The 13,786-nt window shown below is 41.2% G+C and overlaps 1 protein-coding gene across 9 annotated transcripts in view; it reads right to left on the bottom strand.

Annotated features, from left to right (window-relative positions):
* The window catches only part of MAGI2 (membrane associated guanylate kinase, WW and PDZ domain containing 2), a 1,355,992-nt gene extending 1,347,335 nt beyond the window's left edge, over window positions 1–8,657 (bottom strand). For 4 of the 9 annotated variants that reach the window (XM_086696830.1, XM_086696832.1, XM_086696831.1 and 1 more), the window contains exon 1: window positions 7,788–8,657. In XM_086696830.1, the coding sequence (XP_086552956.1) occupies window positions 7,788–8,088 (301 nt within the window). In that variant the 5' untranslated portion in view covers window positions 8,089–8,657. The remainder of the gene's footprint in view (window positions 1–7,787) is intronic. The other 5 variants (XM_086696834.1, XM_086696840.1, XM_086696835.1 and 2 more) reach the window with 3 other exon arrangements.
* Window positions 8,658–13,786: the final 5,129 nt, after the last annotated feature.

Genomic DNA, 13,786 nt, shown 5'->3' with positions numbered 1-13,786 from the left:
CACATGCGTGTGTGTGTGTGTGTGTGTGTGTGTGTGTATGTGTGTGTGACATCCATGTACACAAAGAAGAAAAGTAAATCTGTTGTTCACTAGAGTGATCTTTCACACTGAAGGGAAGAAAAGCATAGGCACTTTCAACCAAAAAGGAAAAGGAGATTCAGCTATAGACCTTTCAGAAGAAATACAAAGGAAGGTTTTATTACTTTAATTGCAAAGAGATAAGAGCATATTGATAACATTCTTGCACTTCTGGCAAGAGCATATTGATAACATTCTTGCACTTCTGGGGGGGGGGGGGTCAACTTCTATTTAGACCCCAGTCCTAACACCAAAAAAATGGCCACCCTCCAAGTACCTGATTTTCTAGAAAAGCGAGATTACAGTTATTCATGTTCAAGGTGCTTTTGGAAATAAGCCAAGACTTCTGGGAGGTTTTAGTGACCCTTTAAAAAGCCTAAATGCTAGCTACTATTTAAAGAAATTTTGTCTTTAACATCCTTACAGCACAGACTGCAAAGAAAGGGGTCAACCACAGACTGATCAGAACGCTTCACAGATGTAACACTGGACATTACATATCTCTGAAATTTGCTCATGCTTGCAACCCAGCCCATCAGATTTTGACAAGTTCAGGTTATGTTGCTAGATAATCTGTGGGTTTCTAAAACATTTGTTATCCTTATATTCATATAGATTCCAGCTAAGTATAAACCTTCCTGTGCACAGCAATACGAAATACTAGGATAAGCAACAATGCTCACCTGTAAAATAAAAATAAATGTTAAAAATTATATGTATTTTGCACTTAACATTTTTACTCAAACTCTATGATCTATTAAGTGACAATGTAAAGAGCAAACCGTTTTTTTATGCTACTCATACCCATGGCAACAAAAATAATTCAACATTACATTTGGGAAACTCATGTTTTAAGAAATTTCTTCAAACAAAATGTAATTTGAAAAATAGATAAATAAAATATACTTTTTTGACATTAAACAAGTATGCTTCTTCCTGCTTCATTTCATGGTCACTTAATAAAATCATGGTTATTTACAGAAAAATCTGATTTCACATGTACAAATTTCTCTAAACGCAGTTTAAGAGAGTCAAAAAAATCTACAAATTTGTCATTAGAAAAATAAGTATCTATAGAATGTCTTTTATTTGAAACTATAAATGTTTATATTTTCTTCTGTTACATATTTGATTTGACCTATTACTGGATATATAACGACTGCCATGGTTTTGACACTCTTTTTTTTAAGTGGGCCAAAATAACTGAAAATGACATAAAACTTCACATGTATTTCAAGGTAGAGCAAGCCAAATAATTACAAATTTTGAAACAAATCCAACCATTTATTTAAAATATCTACTCATTAGCCTACTGGATCTTTGAAAATTAAGACATGGGATGCATTTAAGTGAATATTCAGTCAGTGGACAAATAAGAAAACTTTTTCTGTTTCTTCTGAAGTATCCAAATCAGTCAATGTTATATACTACACTTAATACAATTTTTTTAAGTTTTTAAAAAATTAATCTCCAAACAGAATTTTTTTAAGAGTTGATAATGTGTCAACGAGTGCAATAATGGAATATTAGAATAATGGAATTATTATTTCTCTAGGATGATATGAGCATTTTACAACACTTTTTAGCAGATGTGTATCTTTCACTAATTGAATTCAGTAATCACGAACTTGTTATTAAACTATCTATATAATATTAATTAAAATTTCCTTTCATTAAAGGAAATAACACATCAGTCCATACTGGAGATAGAAGAAAGAAAGCTGGGAATGAAACTAAATAAAACATTTTTAAAAGGTCACAACACTAAGAAATTTGTAAGACCCTTTTCCATATTTCTTGTCATGTAAATAGGTAGTATAGGTAAGAGATATTTTTAAAAATTAATATTAAACACTGGAGCTTCAAGTTACAGGTTTCTGTTGAATTCAAAGATAGGGTTAATTCAACTAAAATCCTAAAATCATTGGGGAGCTGATGGTAGCTATATTGTTGATTGTTCTATCTCATAAGTATTAATTCAGAGAAGTATTTATATTGAATTGCTGACATTCTCACAAGTGCAAAGTAAGTTCCTTGCTGTATTTTATGCATTTTTATTATACATAGTGGACTGTGAACACTTATGAATTAAATCTGTTTGTGATTGCTCCTCTTTATGAGATACTTGATTTCTAGCTGAGAAGTCAAAGTTCATTCTTAAAACATGTACTTGTATCTAAAATAGTCCCATGCAAAAAGGATAAATTCCTAAATTTAAATTAGTGAATTCTAATAGGATTTCAATGCCTGCCAAGCCTAGAGTAAATGATTCAATACATTCACCAAATGCTTAAAAGATATGGGTACAAAGGAAATAAACTACTCAGTGAAAACAAACAATGGCTAAAATATGCAAATAATTAAACAGTGATCTGCACACATAAAGGCAGCATCAGTTGGAGTTATTTTTAAAAGGTAAAAATATGTTCCATTCCAGTTAATAGCATACTCTTCACATTAATGCTTTACAAAGAAAATGATTATTTTACTATACAAAAAAACCTCAAGAATACTACTTGCAAATTACTCATACTATTAATAAGTCAATCATTTCATATATTTCAGTTAGTCTTCAATTAGAATGAAATATCCTGAAAGTTAACAACACTTCATATGTCACTAGCTCAAAATGACCATATGTCTGGAATAACATTTGTGTGGAGTAACACATAACGCTCCTTATCTGCCAGATACTACCTTATTTTAAATACATAACTTATTTAATATTCTCAAAGTACTATTACTACCCCAGACTAGATAACTTGTTTATATTGCCCATACTAAGTGGCATACTCAAGATTCAAAATCAAGCAGTCTTCTTGGAAGACTGTTAAAGAACTACTACTCTATCTTACCTCTTGAAGGAAATGATTCAACCAGGGTCTGCTATGCATTTGAAAGCCAATGTTTTAAACTATAAGCAGTCAGAGTTGTCAAATGTGAAAACTTTTTGCTAATTATGAAAGTGAATGTGTGAGTTTCAAGAAACTAAAAAGGAAAGTGAGCATAATAAATATGCCAAGAGATCACACAGTATAAATGTTAAGAGCTGAGATGGTGGCACTTAAATACTTCAGCTGTGATTTCATCCTGAGATGAGTCTCATTCAAAACACACACATAAAAAAGCAAACTGTCATATTTAACATTCAAGGTCATACCATTTAAATTATGTACATATACCAAAAACTACAGTAGCGTCATCCATAAATTATGCCCAAAGATAATTGTCTCATTAACCTGGTTCCAAAACATTAAAGATAATTTATTCTAAAATAATTAACTGATCAAATTGTTCTAACAGTTTGATTATTGGTCAATAAAATTCACATACCTTAAATTTTTATGAAGGAAACTCCATCTTTATTGGAGAAAATTTGACATGATTTGCTTTTACCTTTCCAAATAAAAAGTAGCACAGAGGTTTAACTGATACTAGCCTGAAGTCAGTCAAGAAGAAAGCATAACTCCTAATAAATGTGGATCTATTTTCCTTTGAAGAAGGCTTTGAAAGAAGCAATAGGAGGGAGAGCAATGTACATCTCTAGAACTGAATTTCAAAGGCCTTATTTGGCCCTTCTTCCACAAGGGAAGAATTAGAAAACTTTTTGCCTTTTATTTTCCATTGTAAGATCCTAAATGGGAAAATAAGTCCAGGCTATGTAGGTCTCCATGTGGGATTAGACGCAGTGGCAGCCATAGTGCAAGGAATGTAGGACACAATGGTCTATGTAACTGGCTGCTGTGAACTTTAGTGGCAAACTTTAAAAAAAGAGAGAAAGAAAGAAAAACCTTTCGCACTTCAGCAAAGATCTCAAAATCACTCCAAGAAACTTCCTTCAACTGGGTCTACTGCACTAATGAGATCATGGAACAGATCTGCTAATTTAGAATTAAATGCTTTGGTGAGGAAAGTTTATTATTATAAACTAAAAAGTCAGAGTTTATAAAAACAAATTAGATGTGACAATACATGGTATTTTTCATATATGACTCATCACTGTGTGGATTAAAAGCAGCTTGAATTTAATTAAATGGCTTCTAAGAATGGTTTTAAAGACATTTAAACAATGCAGAAAAATTACGACACATCTACTTTGTTTAGTATATCTTAAAATCCTATACTTCGTCCTCTTTTAAAGTTATATTTTAAAATTATAACAACTATTAGAATTGATAAGTCACTATACTGTATACCTGAAACTAAGATAACACTGTATAACTATGCTAGAATTAAAATTTAAAAAATTAATTTTTTCGGGGCGCCTGGGTGGCGCAGTCGGTTAGGCGTCCGACTTCAGCCAGGTCACGATCTCCCGGTCCGTGAGTTCGAGCCCCGCGTCGGGCTCTGGGCTGATGGCTCAGAGCCTGGAGCCTGTTTCCGATTCTGTGTCTCCCTCTCTCTCTGCCCCTCCCCCGTTCATGCTCTGTCTCTCTCTGTCCCAAAAATAAATAAACGTTGAAAAAAAAAATTAAAAAAAAAATTATTTTTTTCAAAAATGCTTAAAAATAAAGTGCTACAATAAAAAATAAAAGTAAAAAGGAAATAAAATTATGACAACTATAATGCTAAATTAGCCAAACAAGTAAATAAAAATTGAGTAAACAATGCAATTTTATCTGGTGCGCTTTTTATTAATATTCTTATTATTTAAATGTGTACTTTTCTTTGGAAAATTTGCCTTAGTTTACCTGATTATGTATGTTTAATACCCAATGTTTAAATGAATATTCAGAAATCAATCATCTCATTCACATTTTAAAAATAAAATTGCTAAACAAACAATGTTTAAGTTTTTCAGCTATGCCAGTTTGTTGCTTTTCCAGAAATAAGAACACTGAGCCAAGAGCTTCTAAATATTTTTCTGGCAAGTAAAATCTATAGTAAAACTCCAGACACACAGGTACCATTATCTAACATTCTGAAATCTTCATTTTGCTTACAATGATAAATAAAATAAACCTGTCTTGTTGTTTGACAAGGGAAAGAATGGTTTCAACAAGGGAACAGTATATATAAATGATGATATTTAGAAGAATACACAATAAGATTATATTTTCCACAAAAGCTAAGTGAGGCTTTTTTTTTTTTTTTTTCTTTCTTGGTCAATAATAACTCAGGTTGTGAACCAGGTTCCTGTGGAGGCTCTGTGAACATCATTACCAGCATCAATCATCAATGACCCAGTGAAGCCCAGAAACAAACAGTTAACAAAGAAAGAGATTTTTCCCCTTTATGTATCACTTTATATTTATATATTCCATGAGTTCTAAAAGCAATACTCTTTCAAATAAAATATTATATAGAAGGTGGGTGATCAGAGACTACCTTCGATCAAGTCATCCACTGCAAGATTGAAATGGCATCTGGTCTAGGTTCCTAGCTTACATAGGAATCCTGGCATCTGGTCACGTTGGCCTCTTCATAAAGACCCCAAATGAAGGGGGCTCATGAATTCACAATATAGCCAGTCCACAGATTTTTGAAAGGTTATGTTAGAAAGCTCATTTTCTCCTCCTCTTCCTCCTTTTGTCTCTCTTCTTTTAGCAAGCTCATGTTCTTAACACAGGCAAAGATGTTTCATCTTTTAAATTGTTCTATAAATTTACCTTAGTTTTGTCCTATGGTGTTATCAGAAGATAGTCAAAATTCCTTTTCTTACTTGAAAGCTTTTCATTATTTAATGATAGCTTTCATGCCCTCACTTTTCCAAGTTAAGTCTTACTATTAGATTTTATGGAATATAATACTCAATCATCTCCCTTTCTTTCTTTTTTGAATACATTCTTACTGCTAGAGATACACTTCGCCAGAGTCCCACTCAAAATACAGGGCTCAGAAAGAACACAACATTAAATGTGGGCAACACTGCAAATCATAATAAGACAATCATTTCCTTCATCAGGATACTATCATTAGTCCAATTTCACAACACATTAACTCTTGCCATCACTTCCCACTACAAATACCAAGCTCCTGCCAATAAAAGCGCGCTCATTAATCGTGTGGCGGGTTTCTTGGACTCAAAACCAGAACCTTACATTTGTTAACTACTGCCATAAGATAATATTACGACATCACGTAAGTTAGCAGGAATCCCTGTATTTGAGCCTCTGGTATGTTATACTGAAAAATACCAAGATACTCTATTTGCCTTCCTCCCTAACTCATAAATCTTCAGTTTTGTACAGTACTGAGCTATGTTGACCTACAAGCCAATGTTTACATTAGCCTATCTCAAGTAGTAAGCCAGAAGATTCCCCAACGAAAACGTTTTCTCCTATGGCAATTGAAATTTAAGAAATTTTGCCAGAGACTTCTTTTTCATTTGCTTACTTTTCAAACTGATTTTATAGAGAAGAACATCTCCCTACGAGTGTTTCTCGATGGTCGGCCATGTAGTAAGATTATGGGGTTGTTCAAAATTCGGGCAATGGCATGCTCAACTCCATCTCTGAGGCAGGACGAACACGTAAAGTCATCAACAAGAAGCCTTCAGCCTGATACGAATTTGCATATATGCATACATACAGCACATGAGATGTGCGTTTGAGCTACAGAACATACACAAATCACGTGAGGAAAACAAAGATTCGCTACTTTGGTCCTCTTTCCGAGAAACTTTCATCTCACTCTTCCCTCCTTCAGGACCCTATTCTCCTTTCAGCAAAAACAGAGTTAACGAGAGTTCTGTAAGATCCCAGTCTCCCTACGTCCCCATCACAGCCTTCAAGTGAGGCTCATCCAAGCCAGGTTGAAGCTGAGGGAGCCTGAGCTGAAACCAGCTGGCTTTTCCACCCAGCTCCTCAGCAACACACCCCTCAAATCGGAAGCCAAAAGAGCCCAACCACAGGGAACTTCCACCCAACAAGGGCAACAACCCCTGGGGAGAGAACATTCGGGTAACCGTTTCTCTCCTCCGACCCCCCAACGCTAGAACCCGCTCCCAGTGCCGCGCCTCATTCTCGAGCCTTCTCCCGCCGGCCAACTCGGGGTGAGCACTGGGGTTAGTCAGTGCGCACGTGACGCGCGGTGCCCACATGACACGACCGTGGGCGGGGGAGGGGGACAGAAGAGCGAAGCAGGGAAAAAGTTAAGGAAGACCCGTCAAAGCGCCCAAAGCAATCTGTCCCTTCCCTTCTTGGTCACCTAGAGGTTCAAGGAGGGATCCTTAGGGGACGGCTGAGGACCAAGGCGTCTCCCGTCCGGCTCCTGAAAAGGGGGGCGTAGTTCTCCACTCGCCCCGCCACCCCATGTTCCTCCCCGCCCTGCTGGTGATGCCGCTGCACCCTCAAGTTGTTCCTTCCTCCCCTTTCCTCCCTCCCTCTTTCGTCCCTTCTTTCCTTCCGTCCTTCCTTCCTTTCCTTCCCCAAAAGCTCTTCATCCACTGCGGGCTGTGCCACTGACGCACATTCAATTTGCCCCGGGAGCTCGCCCGCACCTCTGAGGTCACACAAGGCCAAACACCTTCCAAAGTGGAGGATATAACTGCGCAAAGTTGCACGCCACACTGCAAACCTGTCCCTCCCTTCCATTGAGCACCCCTTTCGGACCCCCCGCAAAGCTCACTCGCTCTGCCGGGTACTCCCTCGACCTCCCCCACCGTCGCGCCACACACCCCCTTCCACACGCGAGCCCACCCTTCCACTGCCCTGCGCTTGGAGCGGTCCAGCCGCCTGGCAAAGCACCGAGCAAGCCGCTGCGCTCACCTTGTTTGACACACTTGAGCCGGAGGGGGTCCTTGCAGTGTTTGATCACGGCCAGCACGTCCCTGATGGTGAGCCCCGCCACGGGGGTCTCGTTCACTTCCAGCAGCAGCTCCTCCGACACCAACTTGCTGCCGCTCTCATAGGCCACCTTGCCGGGCTTCACCTCCCCCAGGTAGGGAAACTGTCCATTCTCGGCGCCCCCCTTCAGTTCAAAGCCCAGCTGGCCCTCCGGGTTCCTGCCAATGACACTCTCATGGACTTTGCTAGTCCAGTGGCTTTTCTTTTTCAAGCTTTTGGACATGGCAGTGGGGTGAGTCGCCTCAGCTCCTGAGGGGTTCCTCTGGGGTAGGGGAGTTGGTGGTGAGAGAATGAGGATGCAGGAGCAGGGGGGCCAAGAGGTGAGAAGAGCAGACTTTGCCTTCCTCCCCCTTCTGTTCGGTGCTTTCCCTCTTCTTTGGATGGAGTGAGGATGATGAAGGGGGAGGATGAGAGGGACGGCTGGGCAGAGGTAGGAGAGCTTGGGTGAGGTTGTGCTGTCCCTTGAATGACACTCAAGGCTGTGGCCCCGCAGCAGAGGAGAGCTGTGGTGGCGGCGGCGGCAGCGGCGGCGGCGGCAGCCTGAGCGAGCAGTAGCCGAGCTGGTGAGCGAGTGGGGTGGGGGTGGGGAAGGAGGGTAGGGATGCCGGGGGCCACTCCTGCGTGGTGCGAGTGGGAGCGCGCGCGCGCGCCTGGGTGTGTGTTGTTAGCTGATATCCATGGTAGCTGCAGTGGCAGCAGCAGGGTCCGTGTGTGTGTGAGTGTGTGCGTACTAGTTGTACTGTACTGGCAAGAGGGGAGGAGGCAGGGAGGAGGGAGCAGGCTGGAGCGGGAGGAGGGCCGCGCGCGCGCGCCGGGTGGGGAGCCGCTTCGCCGCTGTCTCGCTCCCTCCCTCCGCAGCTTGACCCGGTAGTGAAGGCAGAGAGAGAGGCAGGCTGGGTCCGCCTGGCAGCCTACGAGAAGAGGCGGGAGCGGGAAAGGAGGGGAGCCGAGGCCCGGCGTGGGGAGGCCGGCAGGAAGGGCTGCGAGCCCTGCGCGGACCTTTCTTCAGCCTCCACGCGGCCGGGCGGCGCGCTAGGTTACTGCGCCGCGAGGACGTCCGGACTTCCTCAGACCGGGACTCGACGGGAGCAGAAAAAGCGAGACCCGGACTTGGGGCGCGCCCCCGAGCCCGGGGCTCCGGCGGGACCGCTGCGACCCCCCCCCCCCCCCGGCCCGGGACCCCGCCGTGGGAAAGCCCAGCTGGCGGGACGCGTCGTGGAACTGCAGGGGAGGCCTGAGCTCCCGGCGTCGGGAGGCGGCGGAGGAGTTCACTGTTGAGCGGTGCTTTGTTTGCAGTCAAACTCGTTGCAGAGTTCTCAGAATTCCCTCTCGGAGAAGCGGAAAGTTGGGGAAGTGCAGGCTGGTTACCCAGACGGCGGGTGGGCTGAGCATCGCTTTGCGGGGTGCAGGCCGGGACGGGAACTCAGCGGAGTTGTCCGGTGAGAGGCTGCTCCAGGGTCCCAGGAGAAGGGGCTTCACTTTTCCTGGTTGGGAGACGCGGAGCACAAGGGGCTGTGGGCTGGGGCGGGAGAAAGGTGGTCTTGGCAGCTTCCTGGGAGAAACGAGTTGTTCACCCCGGGAGCTGTGGCGGACACGACTGGGGCACATCCTCGCCCAGGAGAGCCTCAGACTCGGGCTTGTACCTTAGGAAGAAACCTTAAGACGTCCTGGCCCGACAGCTACCTGCTCCACAGGAAGAAAAGAAGGGTCCGACCGAACTTGAGCACCGCGGCAGAATCCGGGCTGGAGCTCAGCTCGAAGGCCCACCACCGGCTTCCTTTCCCTTCACCAAGTTTGCAGCCTGGAGGAGAGGTGAGGACAGGCGCGCAGAGATTCAGTAGGGCTGCTGATTTTCATTCAAAGCTAATTTCGTGTAAGATGTTAGGAATAACTTTTTAAATTCCTGTGACTAGTAAATGAATTTCATTCGCTGTATCTTAAAAATGATACGGTTGAGAAAGAAAAAAAAAGTTGCACACCCACTCTTCTCTTTAAAGCAAAGTACGAAAACGACTGAGCAGTTAAGATTTTTGATGTCTGAGATGAAGAGAGTGTGGGAGGCAAGCGGCACAGTTAAAAACGTGTAGTCCACCCAAACAGAAAGACCGGAATTGAATTGAGGCTTTGCTGCTTACCAAGAGGTCATCTTGAATTGATTATTTGACCTTTCTGAGCCTCATTTTCCTTATTAAACAGGGTTAAAAGTACTAATTTGATAGGACATGATGAGGATGAATCAGGTAATGCATACAAAGTGCTTGCCTGGTACAGGTGGGTAGGCACTAAAAATAGTAATTTCTTCCTCTTTTCCTCGCAAGTGTAACTCATTGTTTGGGGAAGAGGGGAATCAAATTTAGTCAACTGGAAGAGTTACTAAAGAAAGATGATTTATTTAAACATGTGTCTTTTTTTCCCTTGAGACGAGGGATCCCCAGTGGGTTGGCTTCTGCTGTGAGGATTGTTCAGTGAGCCAGGGGCAGTGCCAGGATCTGAAATCAAAGCTGAAGGCAATGCCCAGGAGGCCGCAAGGTTTTTTGGTACTTAGCCCAGTCTCACCCAAACAAGTTGGGTTTTAGCATTATGAGATACAGACCTACATGGAAATTGAAAATGAGAACTGAATATGCATTTTTAAACACCAATTACAAACTAACACATATGAGTAATACTAATATTTATCGAATTCTAACTATGTGCTAGGTGCTGTTGTATAGGCTTTACATTTATTTTTCCCATCATCTTATCATCCCGTTTTACAGATAAGGAGACTGAGGCATACAGAGATTAACTTTTACCAGGCTGCTAATTTAGTCAGTGGTGAAGCTAATATTCAGACCCAAATGTTTTGGCTCCAGACCTGGTCTCATTCACTGCATTGTGCTTTCCTCATGCACTTAACCATGTGTCTTACCAGAAATCAGTACATAGCATCCTCAAAGGTTGGGTCTGCATTTCATTGTAGTGGTAATGAGGGGAAAAAAAAAACAAAGAAGAAGAAGACAAATGGAGTAGGAGTTTGGTATAAAAGCATTTCCCCCTCAAGAACCCAAGAGAGTCATTGAGCTATGTGCCAACAGTCTCATGCTTCTCAGCTTCTAATTCATCTTTGCCCTGAACTGTGATATTTAGAACTAGAACCTGTAAACATTGCTTTGTTCTCAACCCAATGCTAGGACTTGTCAATAGAAGGTGCTAGAGGGACACTGCCTAAAAAAGGGGGGCCTCTTCTTTTCTTCTTGCTCCTGTGTGGTCAGTGGGTGGCTTTCTGGCCTGTGGTGTGCAAGAGATCAGTGTTTCACATCATTAGGTAAGTTTGGCTGACTCCCCAGTGTGTGGCTTCCCAATAAGCCATGCTGGCCTCCCAATGGGTGCATTCCTAGCAAGTTTCACTGGCACCCCAGCTGGTGGTTCCCTCACCAGCCCAGACTGTGACACCTAATGAATTTCATTGCTATAGGTTGGGCGACAGCCACATTATCTCCAGTAAGGTCTGTGTCTCTGGCTTGGTAGCATAGAGGACAGGGATGAGAGCATGGTTCTTCTAAGTTATTACCTAAGTTATTGGGTACTTTCCCACAGCCCCAGAAGTACTGGCTGCTCCCTAAACCACTACTCCTGTGTTTGTTAGTAATCTCCTCGCTTAGTAGTCAGTCTCCTTTTACTAGTTAATGCTTTATATTAGCTTTTCCCAGTTTTAGTGATGGTGTTATTTCTGTCTCCTGCCTGGATCTTGACCACTACAGGTGTAAAAGGGTCTTGTAGAACCCTGAGGAGAGCACCATCTGGGGACTCAGAAATTGGGATCCTGCCTTTAGCCATATAACCTTGATTAAATCACATAGCCTCTCAGAACTTGTTCCCTCGTCTGTAAAAAGGTGATGATTTATGTGACGAGGTTGTGTGAGCATCATGTAAAATTTAAATGCACTGAAATGTGGTAGCAAAAAAGAAGATGGGTATATTTTCTTTAAGAAAAAAAATTTACATGTATTCTGAGGACTTGTTGGGTTGTTTCCTAGGAGTGAAAAAACAGCATTTTCTGTCAGATACAATGTCATCAAATAAATTGTCGATCAGTTGACTTTGCTAACTTGCAGAGATGAAAGCAAATAGTTGTGAGTCCTTAGTTCAGGTTTACAGCACTATGAAAAGTATGACTGAAATAACAATCATTTTGAAATGCTAGATTCAGACTAATTTGATTATCTTCTCTTCTGGAACCCTTCACATTTGCTTTATTTCTTCTTGTCTGCTTTACCCTTTCTGAGTTTGATACCTGTGTCAAGAATGAATTTTTTCATTGCTGACACTCTTTGTGCAGAACATGGCACTGGATATTGCATTCTATTAAAAAAGAGTTTGGGAATCTTAAAAGCTGAAGAAAGAAAAGCATTCCTACCCCCTTGCACATTCTCTGGCACAATGTAAACGCTCAGCAGAATTCTACCTAATAACAGATATGTCCAAAGTAACAGCATATAAAATTTCATTATGTGACCACCACCTTAATATGAATTTTTATCTTCAGTATGTAATGATTATCTCTTTACACATATACTAATGTCTTAAGGAATGGAATGAAAAAGAGCACTTATTGATGAAGACAGAATATGCTTAGTAGTGAGGCTGAGGTTAAGAAAAGAAGCCAGATTCTTCAAGAGCTTGGGACAGGGTCTGAGAGGTGGTATTGGTGGTAATAATGGCAATGGAGGATAAACTTGACACGCTCCATAGTTTGTCTGTGATCATTCCTATTATTAAACCTCCTTTCACTTCTGCTTCAGTATTCACACACAAATATACTAATCCATATTTATAAGGTAGATTCACTTAGCATAATACCAAGCTTCTCAGACTTTTCTATCAAAATATCTCTCAACAATGATATACTTACCCCACCCCCAGCCAAGAGTAATCTTATTTGACGTCCTTCACTTTCATCTAAAAATTCATATTAATTTTCTGCTCTGTAATAGGTTCATATTTATATGGATATTAAATATGATTTTTCTCCCAAAACATTGCCTAAAAGATGTTCCAGAAGGATTTGCTATGTTTATCTGCTGGTTTCTTAGCCCAGCCTGGTGACTCCATGGGTATCTATAGCTTAAGTCCAGTAACTAGATATGCAAGCCCAAGTCCTAGAAAGAGAATTTGGACTGCAAAGATAGATGTGGGCACACTTTGAAACCTTGGCTCTTCAGCCTTACCCAGCACTGTGCAAAATGTGAGAAGAGAAAAACACTCAACTCCAGTTTACAAAATCTTTTGCTAGGCAGAGAAGAGAGGAAAGATCAGGGAAAAAGACTATATTCCAAAGAAAGGATTGAATGTTGAGAAATCAAGCTTCTTGAAGTTAGTGAGAGGAAGGTTTAGGGCTTAGATGCCTCCAAACACTTGCACAGAACTGCATATTTCATTGGTATTTTATCAAATTACATTATAGTGCTAATTCTCCTTACCTGAAAACCTCAAATATTTTGATGATGGTAACTTTTAGATTTATATCAATTACATTTGTATGGAAGGGTCAGAACTGTTTCATTTTGGTCTAGAATTAATGTCCGTTGATTGTGTTTCTGCATTTCGTAGAACCATCTTATTTTTCAGTATCAGTTATATGATTGGGATAGAATATATGGTCTAATGTCTGTAATGCAGGAACTTCCTCTCAAATAGTACTGTCAATTAGTCACCTAGCCCTGTGCAAAAAGATGTGGGGACAGGTAAAATTTGACTACTTAAGTCTGAGGGTATTAGATCATTTTAGTTGCTAGAAAGTTCTGAGTGATGTGACTTTGGTCTTTATAAAGCACCTTTTTGTGTGAAGTTCCTGGACCATATACTATAAACAAATTGGGGAAAGAGAACTGCAAAACATTTAAATAATTGATTCACCTTAACTACAGAGTTGACAATGT

Source organism: Puma concolor, chromosome A2 (assembly GCF_028749965.1).
Source record: "Puma concolor isolate L17-30 chromosome A2, mPumCon1.1.hap2, whole genome shotgun sequence".
Lineage (NCBI taxonomy): Eukaryota > Metazoa > Chordata > Mammalia > Carnivora > Felidae > Puma > Puma concolor.
The sequence above is the reverse complement of the archived record's forward strand: the minus strand, read 5'-3'. Positions and strand labels throughout refer to the sequence as shown.